Below are 20,069 nucleotides of genomic sequence, written 5' to 3'. Positions count from 1 at the left end.
GATAGGGAGGGGTGTAGGAACTGGAGGAGGTTGCAAAGATAGTGAGGCATATAGGGGCTGGAGGAGGATCCAGAGATAGGGAGAGGTGTCAGAGATGAAGTGTGTTTTCAGATGATGTGGCTGAGGGGCAGCATGTAGATGACAATAGGAAGGGCCAAGAATAGATCCTTGGGGGACACTAGAGGTAACGGTGTGGGAGCAGGAAGAGAAGCCATTGTAAGTGATTCTCTGACTATGATTAGATAGATAAGCATGGAACCTGGTGAGAGCAGTCCCACCCAGCTGGACGACAGTGCAGAGGTGTTGGAGGAGGATGGTGTGGTCAACCATGTCAAAGGCTGCAGACAGGTCGAGAAGGACGAGGAGGGAAAGTTTACCTTTGTCACAGTCACATAGGATGTCATTTGTGACTTTGACAAGAGCTGTTTCAGTACGGTGACATGGGTGGAAACCTGATTGGAGGATTCAGAGATGGTGTTCCGGGAAAGATGGTCATGGATTTGGGAGGTGACAACATGTTCAAGGACTTTGGAGAGGAAAGGGAGTTTGGAGATGGGGTGTTAGTTTGCAAGGACAGAGCGGGCCTAGGCTCCTGGAGGGGGTGGTGTTAGTCTGTTTTAGCGCCCACCCCCTCCCCCACCGCACTCCCGCCACTGGGGGTATTTTCACATCCCAGTGATTCCTGCTGTCATTCAGTTGATGGAAGTCTGGGGATAAATATTCCATTCATGGACTGGAAACACTGGGACCCGCCTCTGGGCTGCTCTCAGTTGTTTTGTTTATTCATTAATTGAATAATTGATGTAACTGGATATTTCACTGCACTCTTGACCTGCTCTCTGAACTTGGACTGAGTTGCCCCATAAATAAATGTGTTTGTGCAGCAACTTAAATTCAACAGCATATATCCGACATGTCCAAATGTATTAGAATCAAAATCAAAGTGAAATGCGATGTTAAAGTAAAACAAAACAAATACCAACCACAGAAGTATGAAGTTGCCGGATATGGTGAAGAGTAAAATCACAGACTTCCTTCTGCTCTCCATCTCTGGGTCACCGTGATTCTCTCCCTTGCTCTGACCCCTCAGTCCCTTACGGACTCGACTGGCCACTAAAATGTGTCTGACTGTCAGAACATTGAGCAACAGGATTAAAGCAAATGGGAGCAATGGGGTTAAAACCACATCAAACCTGTCAAATCCCACCCATCCGGGCTCTGTATAATAGCTTGGCTTTGTATAACAGTACATTGGCACATTGTTGATTATCTTTGCAGGTTCATATGTAAAGTAGAAGGGGATGTTTTTTAAACAGAGCAGAATGCAGGTTGCTGTTAGAACCACAGCCGCAGTTTTCTCGGTGCAATATTTTGTTTTCAGCTTCTGGCAACAAATGGCCACAAATCGATCAAAGGTGAAAGTGACGGTGAACCAGACAGAACAGTCTGTAGCTGCATGATTCAGGGGAAGTTTCACTCTACACACAGGGAGGATGTTCAAGAAAGATCCCAGGAAATAATAATGACCGATCTGGTTCAGTATGACCTGAAAGATAATGACCAGTAGATCTGCGGTTGCCATGGCCACCAGGTAGCGAGTGGTGCAGGTGGAGAGGCCGCACTTTCCCCGGTCCAGGATCACAATCGCCAGTAAATTAACTGTAAGAGAGAGAAGGGAAAAGAGACTGGAAATTACTGATCAAACATTCTCTGTGTCTGACCCAGACTGCAAGGGTAGGATTCTAGCACCAAAACTTGGGTGTGGGGGGGGGGGGTCAGAGGTTAAAATTTAAAAATCTCAACCCTGAATCCAACCGACCTCTGACCTGCCCACTTCCAGCTTTAATGGAGTTGGGAAAGGGGACGGACAGACAACCGCTCCCAGGAGATGGGTTGGTAATTTAAATATTTGAATGAGGCTGGAAGTCTCTGATTTAATCTGTTTTACAGGTTTAACACTTTCCAGCTGGGTTTCCCCGTTATACCCCACACCACATAGAAAGACACCCGGGATTGCATCATCCTCCCACCCTCGGATCCCACCCAACCTTCGCCACGATAGGACCCCTCCATTCCACAGGATCGGACCCCACCAGGATTGGATTCTCCAAGAATTAGATGCCCACACGAGGATCAGACCCAACTGCTCCTGGGGTTCAACCCCAAGGCGCAGACCCGACACAAAGGCAGCATAGCTTGGATCCATACAGCTCCCATAGTGACAACGAGTGTGGAATATTCCAATGTTTACATCTCAGGTCCACACACCTATACTTTACAACAGAGTCCCTGCACAGGGATCAGGATCAGGAACCTGCGAGGGTTTTCATTCCCAGACCAAAGTTGGTGAGGAAGAGAGGAGTGGGAATGGCGAGTGTATGAAACAAAATGAATCAATCCAAATGGGGCCTCGGAATGTCCCAGCAGGAGATGGTGGAGGGAAACTGGCCGGGAAATGGCCTCATGGTGTCTGTCAGGCAAGATTCTATATCCAAATGCACGGAGTGTAAGAAGTAAACGAGATGAACTGCAGTTGCAAATTCAAATGGAAGGTTATGATGTGGTGGCCATTGCGGAGACGTGGCTGCAGGATGGTCGGGACTGGGAACTAAATGTACCTGGTTATAAAGTTTACAGGAGGGACAGGGAAAATGACAGATGGGACGGAGTAGCCTTACTAATTAGAAATAATATCACCTCATTGGTGAGGGAGGATATAATGAGAGGAAAGCATCCAGTGGAGAACTTATGGGTGGAACTGAGGAACAGAAAAGGATCTAAAACTGTAAGAGGTGTTGTGTATAGACCCCCTGGTAGCAGTTCTGAGGTGTTAGATTGGATAAATGCACAAATTAGCCAAGTGTGTAACAAAAGCAGAGTAGTATTAATGGGGGATTTTAACTTACACATAGATTGGGAGAGGCAGACTAGCACCTGTCAGAAAGGTAGTGAATTTCTGGAATGTGTCTGGGATAATTTCCTGCAGCAATATGTCCTAGATGTAACAAAGGGACAGGCAATATTAGATTTAGTTATGAGTAATGAGCCAAATTTAATTAGTAGCCTAACTGTGCGTGAACATTTATCAAATAGTGATCACGACATGATCGAATTCAAGGTAGCGTTTGAAAGTGAAAAGCACGAATCAGCTACTAGAATTTTAGATTTGGGTAAGGCTGACTTTACCGGGATGAGACAGAGACTGTCCACGGTAAACTGGGTAGATCTGTTAATGGGTCAATCGACTGAAGAACAGTGGAGAATATTTAAAGAAACATTTAATGAAATACAGAACGAGTCTTTACCCCTGAGAGGAAAAAGCTCCACTTCACAGAAAAAACAGCCATGGACAACTAAAGAGATTAGGGAAAGCATAAAACAAAAAGAAAGGGCTCACAAAAATACAAAACGCGGCACATATCCGGCTGAATGGGATCGATACAAAGACCAGCAAAGGGTCACAAAGCAGCTTATAAGAGCGACTAAAAGAGATTATGAAAGGAGATTTACAAGGAACATCAAAATCAATAAGAAGAAATTTTATGGTTACATAAAGGGAAAGTGATTGGTGAAGAGCAACGTAGGCTGACTAAAAGCTGAAACTGGAGATATTGTCATTGATAATGGGGAAATGACAGACATGTTGAACAATTACTTTGCCTCAGTATTTACAGTTGAAAAAGGAGGATAACTTGCCGGAAGTCCCGAAAAATGTAATATCCTATAGGGGACAGGGACTTAATACAATTAATGTAAGTAAATCATCAGTAACAAGGAAATTAATGGAACTAAAGAGTGAGAAATCCCCAGGACCTGATGGTTTCCATCCAAGGGTGTTAAAGGAAGTAGGGGAGCACATTGTAGATGCCCTAACTATAGTCTTTCAGAGTTCCCTAGATTCAGGAGTGCTCCCTCTGGATTGGAAAGTTGCACGTTACTCCACTTTTTAAGAAGGGTGAAAGGGGGAACCAAGTAAATTGCAGACCAGTTAACCTGACATCTGTGGTGGGCAAGTTGCTGGAGTCTATAATCAAGGATAGGGTAACTGAACACCGAGAAAAATTTCAGTTAATCAGGGACGGCCAACATGGATTCATGACGGGAAGGTCATGCCTCCAGTTTGCACTGGAGTGCTGACTTGGTTTGCACTAGAGTACAACAGTGGAAGTTTGGTAAGTGGGGAAGTTCGGTACGGAGGGAGTGAGGAGCTCCTTTCATTTCCTACCTGTCCTCAGTGAGGGGAGCCCAGAGCTTCCAAAGAGCACAGCTGACTGGGAGAAGACTCGGAGGGCAGAGTTCTGGACCGGTAAGTATAAAAAACTTACCTCTGGTTAAAAAGAACTGAGTGATGTCACAGGAAATCTGTGACCTGATAGGGAATTTTTTTTATACTGAATTTGAAAATAAAACATTGATAAAAATTGATTAAAGCCCTAATTAACTAATTAGTAAGTGGAGTAACTAAACCAGAGGGAGGAGATTACTGTATTTAGTTAGCATTTAATATTTATAGTAGGAATCTGGCACTAGGGACCATATAGTTAGAACAATTTAGTAAGGGTTTAATAAGAATTTATTTATCTTCAATTAATTTATTAATTAGTGCTAGAAATGTCAGTTGGAGGGGTGAAGTGCTTCACCTGTGAGATGTGGGAAGTCCGTGACGCTTCCAGCGTTCCGGACGACTACATCTGCAGGAAGTGTACCCAGTTGCAGCTCCTCACAGACCGCATGGATCGGTTGGAGCGGCAACTGGATGCACTTAGGAGCATGCAGGTGGCAGAGAGTGTCATAGACAGGAGTTTTAGAGAAGTGGTTACACCCAAGGTGCAGGCAGATAGATGGGTGACCGCTAGAAGGGGCAGGCAGTCAGTACAGGAATCCCCTGTGGCTATCCCCCTCTCTAACAAGTATACCATTTTGGATACTGTTGGGGTGGATGGCCTATCAGGGGAAAACAGCAGCAGCCAGAGCAGTGGCACCATGGCTGGCACTGTTGATCAGCAGGAAGGGACAAAGCACAGAAGAGCAATAGATATAGGGGATTCTATAGTCAGGGGCACCGATAGGTGCTTCTGTGGATGTGAAAGAGACTCCAGGATGGTATGTTGCCTCCCTGGTGCCAGGGTCGAGGATGTCTCTGAACGGACAGGGGGCATTTTGAAGGGGGAGGGTGAACAGACAGACGTTGTGGTACACATTGGGACCAATGACGTAGGCAAGAAGAGTGATGAGGTCCTGCAGAGGGAGTTAGGTGGAAAGTTAAAAAACAGGACCTCTCGGGTTGTAATCTCAGGATTACTCCCTGTGCCATGTGCCAGTGAGGCTAGAAATAGAAAGATAGTGCAGCTAAACACGTGGCTGAACAGCTGGTGTAGAAGGGAGGGTTTCAGATATCTGGACCATTGGGATCTCTTCAGGGACAGATGGGACCTGTACAAGAAGAACGGGTTGCATCTAAACTGGAAGGGCACTAATATCCTGGCTGCAAGGTTTGCTAGCGTCATTCGGGAGGGTTTAAACTAGTGTGGCAGGGGGTGGGAACCAGAGCAGTAGGACAGCTAGTGAAGTAAATGAGGGGGAACTAGTAAATAAGGCCAGTAAGACTAAGAGGAAGAGCAGGCAGGGAGATGTTGCCGAGCACAGTGGGACTGGTGGTCTGAAGTGCATTTGTTTCAATGCGAGAAGTATAACAGGTAAGGCAGATGAACTTAGAGCTTGGATTAGTACTTGGAACGATGATGTTGTTGCTCTTACAGAGACTTGGTTGAGGGAAGGACAGAATTGGCAGCTAAATGTTCCAGGATTTAGAAGCTTCAGGCGGGATAGAGGGGGATGTAAAAGGGGTGGGGAAGTTGCATTACTTGTTAAGGAGAATATCACTGCTGTAGTGCGGGAGGACACCTCGGAGGGGTCGTGCAGCGAGGCAATATGGGTGGAGCTCAGGAATAGGAAGGGTGCAGTCACGATGTTGGGGGTTTACTACAGGCCTCCCAACAGCCAGCGGGAGGTAGAGGAGCAGATGTGTAGACAGATTTTGGAAAGATGTAAAGGTAACAGGGTTGTCGTGGTGGGTGATTTTAACTTCCCCTATATTGACTGGGACTCACTTATTGCTGGGGGCTTAGATGGGGAAGAATTTGTGAGGAGCATCCAGGAGGGCTTCTTGAAACAATATGAAGATAGTCCAACTAGGGGTGGGGCCGTACTGGACTTGGTATTGGGGAATGAGCCCAGCCAGGTGGTCGAAGTTTCAGTAGGGGAGTATTTCGGGAAGATAATTCCATAAGTTTTAAGGTACTTGTGGATAAGGATAAGAGTAATCCTCGGATGAAGGTGCTAAATTGGGGGAAGGCTAATTATAACAATATTAGGCAGGAACAGAAGAATTTAGATTGGGGGCGGCTGTTTGAGGGTAAATCAACATCTGACATGTGGGAGTCTTTCAAATGTCAGTTGATTAGAATCCAGGACCAGCATGTTCCTGTGAGGAAGAAGGATAAGTTTGGCAAGCTTTGGGAACCTTGGATAACGCAGGATATTGTGAGCCCAGTCAAAAAGAAAAAGGAAGCATTCGTACGGGCTGGAAGGCAAGGAACAGACGAATCCCTTGAGGAATATAAAGACAGTAGAAAGGAACTTAAGCAAGGAGTTAGGAGGGCTAAAAGGGGTCATGAGAAGTCATTGGCAGACAGGATTAAGGATAATCCCAAGGCTTTTTATACATATATAAAGAGCAAGAGGGTAACTAGGGAAAGGGTTGGCCCGCTCAAGGACAGAGAAAGGAATCTATGTGTGGAGCCAGAGGAAATGGGCGAGGTACTAAATGAGTACTTTGCATCAGTATTCACCAAAGGGAAGGACTTGGTGGATGATGAGCCTAGGGAAGGGAGTGTAGATAGTCTCAGTCATCTCATTATCAAAAAGGAGGAGGTGTTGGGTGTCTTGCAAAGCATTAAGGTAGATAAGTCCCCAGGGCCTTATGGGATCGACCCCAGAATACGAAGGGAGGCAAGGGAAGAAATTTCTGGGGCCTTGACAGAAATCTTTGCATCCTCATTGCTACAGGTGAGGTCCCAGAGGACTGGAGAATAGCCAATGTTGTTCCTTTGTTTAAGAAGGGTAGCAAGGATAATCCAGGAAATTATAGGCCGGTGAGCCTTACATCAGTGGTAGGGAAATTATTAGAGAGGATTCTTCGGGACAGGATTTACTCCCATTTGGAAACAAAGAAACTTATTAGTGAGAGGCAGCATGGTTTTGTGAAGGGGAGGTCGTGTCTCACTAATTTGATTGAGTTTTTTGAAGAAGTGATGAAGATGATTGATGAAGGAAGGGCAGTGGATGTTAACCATATGCACTTCAGTAAAGCCTTTGACAAGGTCCCTCATGGCAGACTGGTACAAAAGGTGAAGTCACACGGGATCAGAGGTGAGCTGGCAAGATGGATACAGAACTGGCTCTGTCAGAGAAGACAGAGGGTAGCAGTGAAAGGGTGCTTTTCTGAATGGAGGGATGTGACTAGTGGTGTTCCGCAGGGATCAGTGCTGGAACCTTTGCTCTTTGTAGTATATATAAATGATTTGGAGGAAAATGTAGCTGGTCTGATGAGTGAGTTTGCGGACGACACAAAGGTTGGTGGAGTTGCGGATAGTGATGAGGATTGTCAGAGGATACAGCAGGATATGGATCAGTTGGAGACTTGGGCGGAGAAATGGCAGATGGAGTTTAATCTGGACAAATGTGAGATAATGCATTTTGGAAAATCTAATATAGGTGGGAAGTATACAGTAAATGGCAGAACCCTTTGGAGTATTGACAGGCAGAAGATCTGGGCGTACAGGTCCACAGGTCACTGAAAGTGGCAACGCAGGTGGATAAGGTAGTCAAGAAGGCATACGGCATGCTTGCCTTCATCAGTCGGGGCATAGAGTATAAAAATTGACAAGCCATACTGCAGCTGTACAGAACTTTAGTTCGGCCACACTTAGAATATTGCGTGCAATTCTGGTCGCCACACTACCAGAAGGATGTGGAGGCTTTTGAGAGGGTACAGAAGAGGTTTACCAGGATGTTGCCTGGTCTGGAGGGCATTAGCTATGAGGAGAGGTTGGATAAACCCGGATTGTTTTCACTGGAACGACGGAGGTGGAGGGATGACATGACAGAGGTTTACAAAGTTATGAGCGGCATGGGCAGAGTGGATAGTCAGAAGCTTTTTCCCAGGGTGGAAGAGTCAGTTACTAGGGGACATAGGTTTAAGGTGAGAGGGGCAAAGTTTAGAGGGGCTGTGCAAGGCAAATTCTTTGCACAGAGGGTGGTGAGTGCCTGGAACTTGCTGCCAGGGGAGATGGTGGAAGCAGGTACGATAATGACGTTTAAGAGGCATTTTGACAAATACATGAATCGGATGGGAATAGAGGGATACGGTCCCCGGAAGTGCAGAAGGTTTTAGTTTAGGCCGGCATCAAGATCGGCGCAGGTTTGGAGGGCCGAATGGCCTGTTCCTGTGCTGTACTGTTCTTTGTTCTTCTTTGACAAATCTCATCGAATTTTTTGAAGAAGTGACTAAGATAGTGGACAGGGGAATGTCTATGGATGTTATTTATATGAACTTCCAGAAGGCATTTGATAAAGTCCCACATAAGAGACTGTTAATTCAGGTATAAACCCATGGAGTTGAGGGCAAATTATTGACATGGTTAGAAAGTTGGTTGAGTGGTAGGTGACAGAGAGTGGGGATAATGGGTAAGTACTCCAATTGGCAGGATGTGATTAGTGGTTTCCTGCAGGGATTTGTGTTGGAGTCTCAATTATTCACATTATTCATCAATGACTTGGATGATGGCATATTAATCATATATCCAAATTTTCTGATGATACAAAGTTAGGTGGTATTGTAGACAGTCTAGATAATAGCATAAAATTGCAAGGAGATATTGACAGACTAGGTGAGTGGGCAAAACTATGGCAGATGGATTTCAATGCGGGCAAGTGTGACATTATCCATTTTGGACCAAAAATGGTTAGAGCAGGTTACTTTCTAAATGGGACGAGCTTAAGTACAGTGGATGTCCAAAGAGACTCGGGGGGGGGGGGGGTTCAGGTGCATAGATCTTTAAAATGCCACGAGCAAGTGCAGAAAATCATCAAAAAGTCTAATGGAATGCGAGCCTTTATAACTAGAGGATTGGAGTATAAAGACACACAGGTTATGCTGCAGCTGTACAGAACCCTGGTTAGACCCCACTTGGAGTACTGTGAGCAGTTCTGGGCACCACACCTTAGGAAGGATATATTGGCCTTGGAGGGAATGCAACGTAGGTTTACAAGAATGATGCCTGGACTATAGGGGTTAAGTTACGAGGAGTGATTACACAAATTAGGCCTGTTTTCGCTAGAATTTAGAAGGTTAAGGGGTGATCTGATTGAAATCTTCAAAATATTAACAGGAAAAGACAGGCTAGATAAAGATAAACTATTTGCACTGGTTGGAGATTCTAAAACTAGGGGGCACAGTCTAAAAATTAGGACCAGAATATTCTGGAGAGATGTTAGGAAGCACTTCTTCACACAAAGGGTGGTAGAAGTTTGGAACTCTCTCCCACAAACAGCAGTTGAAGCTGGAACAGTTGTTAATTTTAAATCTGAGATAGTTAGATTTTTGTTAAGCAAAGACATTAAGGGATATGGGCCAAAGGCAGGTTTATGGAGCTCGGCTGCAAATCAGCCATGATCTCACTGAATGGCGGGACAGGCTCGAGGGGCTGAATGGCCTACTCCTGTTACTATGTTCCTATCTTCATCCTGTGTAATAGACAGATAATAAAATTCACCACTCATGACCCAAAGATTCTCAGGACCATGTTGGGGTAAGGGGATTAATCATCACTAAAATAACTAAAGTGTTTACAGTAACTGTACGCAGAGTAAGAAATGTCATTAAAGACAGGATTAGAATGCTGTAACAGTGCTGTCCTGCTGTTTAACTGTCAGTAAGTAGTTAACATCTGTTTCTGTTGGAGCAGTTCAATAGGAGACAGAGCAATATCAATATATTTCACTTTATACACTTATTACCAAACATCAGCAAAAACCACTTTGCAAACAATTACATTGTTAAAACACAGAGGCAGCTTCATAGAATGGAGAGATCAAATACCTGAAACAGTGATTTCAAAATAGAACCGGGTTGCACAATTGTACTCAGTACAATTCCACAGTGACAGATACTCCCAGTAATACATGGTACACTGACTGATGCTCCCACTAATACCTTCACTCAGAGAATTGCCTTCACTGAGGTCTAATTCAGCATGACACAATATTCCACTAAATGCAATAATTTGATAATTCAGAGAGCCTGTCAGTTACAAACAGAGGTTTATTATCAGCTGAGACAATGGAATAAAACTGCAGAGATAATTCAGGATATTTGATGTAAGGAAATGATATCACTGATCGGGTGTCTGTATAACAGTGACCACTAGATCAGAATTTAACATTATCAGTCACAGAGTAAACAAGAGACCAGCTCACACACAGATTTACACAACTTCAATGGTTATAGTCACTTACCAGGAACACCAATGACAGCAAGAATTGGGTAATATATTTTCGAGATAATGTCAATTGTTCGTCCCATTTTTGTGTGGTGATGTGTCCCTTCGTGCTGCAGACAATCTCTCTGTATTAAACTCTGAGGTGACACATTACCAGAGCCTGTAATTTATACCCTGTGGGATCTCCCCGGGGATATTGAGGTTGCAACATTGTTCAAACTGTTTTTTTAAATTGAAAAAACAGATTACAACATCAGTCTGTGCATTGATACAATCTATTTATTTTGAATATTAAACTGGAAAACTCCAAAAACTGGACAATTCTGATCACATTAATTAACTAATGAAAATTGGAAGCTGTATTCTCCCAGCAATGAGGTTGTTCTTTCAAACACCATTAGTCCCATCTCTAGATCTCATGTTGTTTCAGTGATGTCCTTCACTCGACTGTGGTTCGGGTGGTGAAGAGCAGATTGTGGCCATCGTCCATCTGGGCCTTGAGCTGCAGGCTCTCATTGTAAAGCACGGAGAACTGGGACTGCAGGCAGTGAAACTCGGGAGTCCTTCACCATCTCACTGGCAAGAGTCTTCAGCTGTTCCTGGGGAGGGGAGAGTGGGGAGGAGAGACAGGACAAATACAGGGTTAACCAGAGAGAGAGATTCACTGCCCCACACCATGTCTGACCAATCAGAGTAAACACAGCAACAGGAGGAGGCCATTCTTGAGCCTGTAATACAGAAAAAGGAGGCCATTCAACTCCTCGAGCCTCTGGCGGAGGACCAGGAGATATCAATTCAGCCCTCAAGGCTGTTCCATCTTTTGATGGAAACGGAGGGGATATTGGAACAGGAAATTAGCGAATAGACGAGAGTTTTAAAGTGACAGAGTATCTCAGCTGGAAGGAGGGGCCGTGGAATCTTTTACCTCCACCAGAGAGGATAAATGGGACCATGGAATAAAATTTTATGAAAAAAATGGCGCCTCCAACAATGCAGCACACACTCAGTACTGACCCCCTGACAGTGCAGTACTCCCTCAGTACTGACCCCCTGACAATGCAGTACTCCCTCAGTACAGACCCCCTGACAGTGCAGCACACACTCAGTACTGACCCCCTGACAATGCAGTACTCCCTCAGTACTGACCCCCTGACAGTGCAGTACTCCCTCAGTACAGACCCCCTGACAGTGCAGCACACGCTCAGTACTGACCCCCCTGACAGTGCAGTACTCCCTCAGTACTGGTGACAGTGCAGCACTCCCTCAGTACTGCCCATCTGACAGTGCAGCACATCTTTACTTCTGACACCCTGACAGTGCAGTACACCCTCAGTAACAACCCTCTGACAGTGCAGTGCTCCCTCAGTACTGACCTTCTGAAAGTGCAGAACTTCCTCAGTACTAACCCCCTGATAGTGCAGCCCTCCTTCAGGGCTGTACCACTGACAATGCAGTACACCTTCCGTACTGACCCTCCGACAGTGCAGCACTCCCTCAGTGTTGATCCTCCAACAGTGCAGTGCTTCCTCAGTACTGATCCTCCGACAGTGCAGCACTCCCTCAGTATTGATCCTCCAACAGTGCAGCGTGGCCTCAGTACTGACCCCCTTACAGTGCAGCACTCCCTCAGCACTTACCGTCTGACAGTGCAGCACTCCCTCAGAACTGGCCTGTTCCTGTGCTGCACTGTTCTTTGTTCTTTGTTCTTACCATCTGACAGTGCAGCACCCCCTCAGTACTGAGCCTCTGTCAGAGCAGCACCCCCTCAGTACTGAGCCTCTGTCAGAGCAGCACCCCCTCAGTACTGACCCTCTGTCAGAGCAGCAGTCTCTCAGTACTCACCCTCCGACAGTACAGTACTCCCTCAGTACTGAGCCTCCGACAGTGCAGCAGTCCCTCAGTATTGACCCTCCGACAGTGCTGCACTCCCTCACTACTGACCCTCAGACAGTGCAACACTCCCTCAGTACTAACCCTCTGGCATTGTCGAGCTCCCTCAGTACTGACTCTCTGATGGTGCAGCACTACCTCAGTACTGATCCTCAGAGTACAGCACTCCCTCAGAACTGACCCTGCGACAGTGCAGCACACCCTCAGTACTGATCTTCTGACAGTGCAGCACTACCTCAATACTGACCCTCTGACAGTGCAGCACTCCCTCAGTGCTGATCCTCTGACATTGCAGCACTCCCGCAGTATTGATCTTGCGACAGTGCAGCACTCCCTCAATACTGATCCTCTGACCGTGCAACGCTTCCTCAGTACTGACTCTCTGACAGTGCAGTGCTCCCTCAGTACTGCCCCTCTGACCGTGCAGGGTTCCCTCAGTACTTAGACCCTTTGACAGTGCAGCACACATCAGTACTGACCCTCTGACAATGCAGTGCTTCCTCTGTACTGACTTTTATGTCGGTGGTCACACTGCTGAATAGGAGCATGTTAGCAGATAGGGACTGTGTGAGGGCCTGGCAGTCTAAGAGAACCAGGAACGTAGTGCAGGATTCCCCTGATATGATCTCATTCACTCATCGGTTTTCCAGTTTGGATACTGATGAGGGTGATGGTTCCTCAGAGGACTGCAGTCAGAGCCACCTTTCTGGCACCACAGGTGGCTCAGCTGCGCAGGAGGGGAGGAAGAAGAGTGGAAAAGCAGGAGTGATAGGGGATTCGTAACTTGGGCAAACAGAGAGGTGTTTCTCAGCAGTAAATGTGACTCCAGGATGATGAGTTGCCTCCCTGGTGCCAGGGTCAAAGATGTCACAGAGCAGCTGCAGGACATTCTTCTGGGCGAGGGTGGACAGCCAGAGGTTGTGGTCTACATTGGGACCAGTGACTTAGGTAAGAAGCGGGATGAGGTCCTGAATGCAGATTTTAGGGAGCTAGGAAGATTAAAAAGCAAGACCTCTAAAGCAATAATCTCAGGATTACTCCCAGTCCCACGTGCAATTGATCATTGTTTAGTTTAGTTTAGAGATACAGCACTGAAACAGGCCCTTCGGCCCACTGAGTCTGCGCCGACCATCAACCACCCATTTATACTAATCCTACACTAATTCCATATTCCTACCACATCCCCACCTGTCCCAATATTTCCCTATCACCTACCTATACTAGGGGCAATTTTTATAATAGCCAATTTATCTATCAACCTGCAAGTCTTTGGCATGTGGGAGGAAACCGGAGCACCCGAAGGAAACCCACGCAGACACAGGGAGAACTTGCAAACTCCACACAGGCAGTCCCCAGAATTGAACCCAGGTTGCTGGAGCTGTGAGACTGCGGTGCTAACCACTGCGCCACTGTGCCACTGTGAGAGGAGAATTGAGCCATTGAATTCGTGGCTAGAAAACTGGTGTAGGAGGGAGGGCATCAGATTTCTGAGACATTGGGATTGGTTCTGGGGCAGCTGGGACCTGTACAATTTGGACAGCTTGCATCTTCGCAGGACTGGGACAAATATCCTTGCAGGGAGATTTGCTAGTGCTGTTGGGGAGGGTTGAAACTAAATTGTCAGGGGGATGGGAACCTGAGGGGGAGCTCAGATAGGAGGGAAGCAAAATTGTAACTTGTCAGGGGTGTGGGAACCAGGACCAACTATCAGAGAGGAATACCAAGAAGCACAGAATACTGGGGGAGATAGATATTAGAAAAGTAGGGAATAATAAGTTAGTAGGTGGGGTCAGAGTAAGGGAGAAAGTAATAAATTCTGAATCAGGGTTAATGTGCACCTGTGTGAATGCACGGATTGTGGTTAATAAGACTGGTGAGGTACAGGCACAGATTGCCATGTGGAAATATGATGTTGTGGCTATAACAGAGGCCTAGCTCAAAGAAAGGTGGGACTGGGTGTTAAATATTCCCAGATACAAGGTGTTCAGGAAAGATAGGAAAGGGAAAAAGAGGGAATGATGGCGGTGTTGATTGAGGAGAGCACTGTAGTGCTGGAGAAAAAGGATGTCCCAGAGGGGTTGAGGACAGAATCTATTTGGCTAGAGCTAAGGAACAAAAAATATGCATTTACATTGTTCAGTGTTGTCGATAGGCCACCAGCTGGTGGGAAGGATATAGAGGAAAAAATTTGTAAAGAAATTATAGAGAAGTGCAAAACATACAGGGTAGTTATAATGGGGGACGTTAATTATCCAAATATAGACTGGGATAATAGTTGTGCAAAGGGCAGTGAGGGGCAAAAGTTCCTAGAGTGTGTTCAGGAAAATGTTCTACAACAGAATGTTGCTAGTCCAATGAGAAAGGAGGCACTGCTGGACCTGGTTCTTGGGATTGAGGTGGGCCAAATGGATCAAATATCAGTTGGAGAGCATTGAGGGGATAGTGATCATTATATCATAAGGTTTAGGCTGACTATGGAAAAGGAGAAAGAGCAATCCAGGATAAGAATAATTAACTGGGGGAAGGCCAACTTCAATGAGGTAAGAATGGAGCTGGGGCAAATAAATTGGAGTCAAAAGCCGGCAGGAAAACTGGTAGATGAACAATCGGCTACCTTCAAAGAAGAGATAGTTTGGGCACAGTCAAGGTATGTTCCCTTAAAGGGGAAAAGTAGTGCAAACAAATCCAGAGCTCCCTGGATGACAAAAGAGGTCGAGATTAAGATAAAGAAGTAAAAGTGTGGTTATGACAGATGCCAGGTAGAAAATACTATTGAGGACCAGGCTGAATATAGAAGGTCAAGAGGGAAAGTGAAAAAGCAAATAAGAGAGCATGAGAAGAGACTGGCAGCAAGCATTAAAGAGAATCCCAATTTTTTTTTTAGGCATATAGACATATAAATATAAAAAGGATGGTAAAAGGAGCAGTGCAGCCGATTATGGACCAGAAAGATGATGCACACAAAGAGGCAGAGTGCATAGTTGAGGTGTTAAACGAATACTTTGCATCTGGCTTTAGCAAGGAAGAAGATGCAGTCCAGACAATGTTGAAAGACCAGGTAAGTCTGACACTAGAGGGGTTTAAAATTGAGAAAGAGGAACTTGTTGGCCAGGGGCTGCAAGAAATACTGAGTCTCAGACAAACTGTTGCATAGCTCATGAACTAAAGTAACTGCCGCTCAGACACTGCTGGATTGCTTCTGAACTATAGTAACCTGAGCTCAGACACTGGCCTGTGCTGGTAAAAACCAGTTTGAAGGAATTAATTTACGTGACAGACAAGGGAGAGATCACAAGAATAGAGCCTTATTTGGACACAGTGTGACACCGGGGTCTTTGGGCCTGGGCCAATAAGGAGAATATACGAACGAAGTGAGCAGGTCTAAGCCAACCGGAAAGAAACAGCACAGTTTGAAGAGATAAGAAAGAGAATAAGTATAGAGAATCTCGGGCATAGAGCCAGCAAGAAACTCCGGAGACCAACCATCGCGGAAGTGGAAGACCCTGCATGAGCAACGCGGTGACAACGTAAAAGAGAGAGAGAACGGAACACCTGGCCAGCGTCAGCTCTCCCCTTTTTCGGGTATTATCCTTTGTTTTCTGTGACTAGGTCACGGAAAGGTCAGAGGAACCTAATGGGTGTGCTTATCGATTCCAACTAGCTTTGTTGTTAACTGTATAACTCAGTTTGAGTTGCATGCTTTTGTCTAGCCAAGTGTATAAGCCTTATTCTTACATTGTACAACAACATGAATAAAGTAAATTGACAGTTAAAGAAAGGACTGAGTTTCCTCCTCTTTGTACTAAGCCATTAACTGTAGCCAGTGGATTAGGTGGAGGGTGGCTCTCCTGTCACCCTGATATCCCAAACACCCAGCCTGAGCCTGAATTAAGAGGACTTAGTCCCACGTGACGACCAGGATCAAGTGGCTGAAGGGAATAAAGGGGCCAAGGGGGAGTTGACTCCGCGCCACGGTTTACATAATTGGCGTCCCTGGGTCGGCACGAGGATAAATTTCTCTGTTGAATCAGTGGGAGACTCGAGCCGAACTGAATTGGCAAAGTACAGAGAGAACAGGAACTTAGGGGTTAATTCGTAGCTACTAACATAAGATGACGAATCAAAGGGAATCTCCAAGCCCTGGAGACTTGGATTGATTTGATTGGAAGGGATTCCTCCAAAAATATGTAATAGGGAAGTGGCCGCAATACGGGGCATATGTAAGTCACACTAGCGACAAGGGAAAACCCTTTGGAAGATTGCACAAGCAAAGATGTTAGCTCAGAAATTTTAAAAAATTCAGAAGTCAGTAGCTATCGGCTGTTTACTTGAGGAATGGATAGAATGCCAACAGCAGGCTAAAAATGAGCAGAACAGACTAGAGGAAGAGATTAAAAAACTCTGTGGGGAAACAGCCCGCCTTAGTGAAAAAGTAACTGATTTGCAGGGACAGGAAAGTGCAGATTTGATGCATATGAACCAATATCAGTTACAGTGCGAAAAACTAGCTATGGAAAGAAGTAGGTGAGAGGGAGAAGCCCAAGCATCTAAAGCTGAGGTGGAAGAATGGAAACAGCAATGTAGTAATTTAAAAACTGCCATGAATGTGATTCAGAGGGCAGCTCAGAAAAAGAGAAGTAATACAGGTGATCACACAAAGTGTCAAAAATACATAGCGAGACTGCAAGAGCAGCTAGCTGCGCAGAGAGGTGTAATCTGTGCTTATGCACCCGAAGGAAGTGAGGAGAACGGTGAAGGGGACATAGATTGGAATGAGTTAGCAGACGAAGCAGCTAGATACGGCCATGATGACGGAGACCCTCTACCCGAGGATCCTCCGCCAGCATATGTGCCAGAGCCAAAGGAGCCATTGGCCCCCATGGCCCCCCTTGTAACCACCAGGGCAGCGATAGGGGCAGAGGGACAGGTGGCAGCTGACCCGCGTATGACATATTCCACTCCAATGGGGGTACAGCAATTGAGGGATATTGCGAAAGACATGGGGACCTGCGCACGCGGGGATGATCCTAGGGAGCTGTTCCAAGCGGTCAGTCAACAGAGATGAATACACAGCTTAGATGATGCTGAAGAAAGAAAATTAATTATAATGTGCCTGCACCCACACATACACTCCGCCCTACCGGAGGACCAAAAACTCGGTAGAGGCACAAATGAGGCTTTAAAAGAACAAGTATTAAACGTCATGGGCGCTAACAGAGGGGACTCAGTGGAGACGCTAACGAAATGCTATCAAAGAAAAGGTGAACACCCTGTCACGTTTGCGGCCCGCATCTGGACGGTATTTCAAGGGGTATATGGCGCAAACCTAGATTGAGCAAATCCAACGCCAGAGATTAGAAACCAATGGCTGAGAACGCTGGTGTCGCATGGCACTGGGGAGTCAAGAAGGGCACTGGATCAATTTGATCCCTCTGATGACACGCACACAGAGGCTTGGGTACTCAGGAGGATGGTTAGAGCATGGGAGAAGGAAACAACAAAATTCTCCAAGGCCCCTGGGGGAAAGGCGATGCCTGTCAAAGATCAGACAATAGCATGGAGAAATGAAGGGAGGGGAACTACACAGGGGGCACCCCACCCAGCCTTTCAGACAGGAGGAAGGGGTAGAGGCATCGGGAGAGGATCCGTCCCAGGAACAGGGAGAACTCCGGGCGGGCCGACCCACTGCTATAATTGTGGCCAGGAGGGACATTTCAAAAGAGAATGCCCAAATCTGAGACAAGAAATTGCAGGTCGGGGAAGAGGTCAGGACAAACGCCAGAGCCTACCCGTGGAAGGATCGAATAGGTCAAATCCTCAATGTAATATACTAGAGATAGCACCGTCTTCGGGATCGTACCCTGAACCCCAATGACGGTCGCAGGCCTCTCCGTTATGGGTGTGTGACGCACGGTGGGATAACACAGGGAGACCCCTAGTGAATGGTAGGGTTGGAGGCCGCCCTGTCACGTTCTTTTGGGACACTGGAGGATCCCGAACCACCGTAAACACCACCAATGTTAGATTGGAAAATTCAAAGTAAACTTGTTTTAAGCGGATTCACAGGACATTCACAAGTGGGATATGTGAGCGTACCGTTGGAAGTCAGTGTGGGGGACATAGCAATAGAGCACTCAGTGGATCTCATTAAATTACCCAGAGAACAAGAACATATATTAGGGTGTGATTATATGGCTAAAGCAGGACTCTGTTTTGACCCTGTTAATTGCGTGATTTGGCAAATGCCCTTGGGCATGGGTAGTATAGATCACACATCCGTCCCGGTGGGGGAATACCAGGATAGGATATGCACGTTCGGGGAAATGTGGACAAGACCAGAAGAAATGAGTAGCGATTGTGAAGTACAACAAATTATCACATGGAATTCAGTAGTATTTGCTCGACATAAACATGATTGTGGGAAAATGACCGGAAGTGTGGGTATACAGGGTCCAGACCCCAAACCACAGAAGCAGTATGGTTTTCCGAAACAGGCAGAAGAGGAGGTGGGAAAGGTGATGCAGAGTTTGCTGCTACAAGGGATATTAAGACCGGTAGCCTCCACTAACAGCTCGCCTATTTGGCCGGTGAGGAATCCGGACAGTAGCTGGCGACTAACGATAGACTATCGAGAATTAAATAAGGTAACCCCGTTAATGGCCCCCACCGTAGCAACTAGCCCAGAGACGGTAGTTAAACAAAATGAGGACACACATTGGTTTACGGTTTTAGACATAAGTAACGGTTTTTGGTCTATTCCACTGGAGAAAGAATGCCATTATAAATTTACGTTTACCTTCCAAGGACAACAATATACATGGACCACCCTGCAGCAGGGATTTCATAATTCCCCATCTATATTTCACCAACGTCTAAGGGGAGGGTTAAAAGGGTTCTCAAAGCCTGAATGTCTGGTGCAGTATGTAGACGACTTACCGATTTACTTCTACAAACTGAAACGGAAAAGGAACATTATCAGTGACGAAGTGAATTACTACAATTGTTACACGAATTGGGACTAAAAGTAAACCCTAAAAAAGCACAGGTTATGAGACAGAAGGTTACTTACTTGGGAATGATCTTGACACCGGGAAAGAGAGAAATTGACCAACGAAGGGTAGTAGCTGTTGGCAGACTCCCTGGTCCCGAGGGATGTAAAAGGGTTGAGATCCTTCCTGGCTTTGGTGGGATATTGCAGGGATCACATTGATGGATTCGATACAAAAGCGGCCCCATTAATGGAGTTATTGAAAAAGAATGTGGCGTGGGAGTGGAAAACTGAACACACACAGGCCATTTCAGATTTAAAGCAGGCACTAGCTGCAGCGCCTGCTCTGAAAGCCTTTTTCATTGGAGGTAGCTACCACAGACACCACCCTCTCGGCAGTTCTGTTACAGGAGACACACGGGAAATTGAGACCAGTAGCGTATGCTTTGCATATGCTTTCACCGGTAGAGCAGGGGTATACGACATGGGAGAAGTTAGCAGTTTTTTGGGCAGTACAGTATTTTACTTACATAGTGGGACTGAACCCACTTACAATACTGACAGAACATACCCCCGTACAGTTACTATTAGACGGGAGGATCAAAGACGGGTCAGTAAGTCAGAACCAA

The 20,069-nt window shown here is 46.1% G+C and overlaps 1 protein-coding gene across 1 annotated transcript; it reads right to left on the bottom strand.

The window, feature by feature from the left end:
* Positions 1–386: 386 nt before the first annotated feature.
* LOC137345757 (probable G-protein coupled receptor 139) lies at positions 387–10,645 on the bottom strand. Its single transcript, XM_068009014.1, has 2 exons — positions 10,579–10,645; positions 387–1,659 (listed from the first exon to the last, which is right to left on the bottom strand). Exons 1-2 carry the CDS (start codon positions 10,643–10,645, stop codon positions 767–769), a joined length of 960 nt encoding a protein of 319 aa, XP_067865115.1. The 3' UTR covers positions 387–766.
* Positions 10,646–20,069: the final 9,424 nt, after the last annotated feature.

This window comes from Heterodontus francisci, chromosome 29 (genome assembly GCF_036365525.1).
Source record: "Heterodontus francisci isolate sHetFra1 chromosome 29, sHetFra1.hap1, whole genome shotgun sequence".
Lineage (NCBI taxonomy): Eukaryota > Metazoa > Chordata > Chondrichthyes > Heterodontiformes > Heterodontidae > Heterodontus > Heterodontus francisci.
Note: the sequence above shows the minus strand (reverse complement) of the source record. Positions and strands in the feature narration are given on the sequence as shown.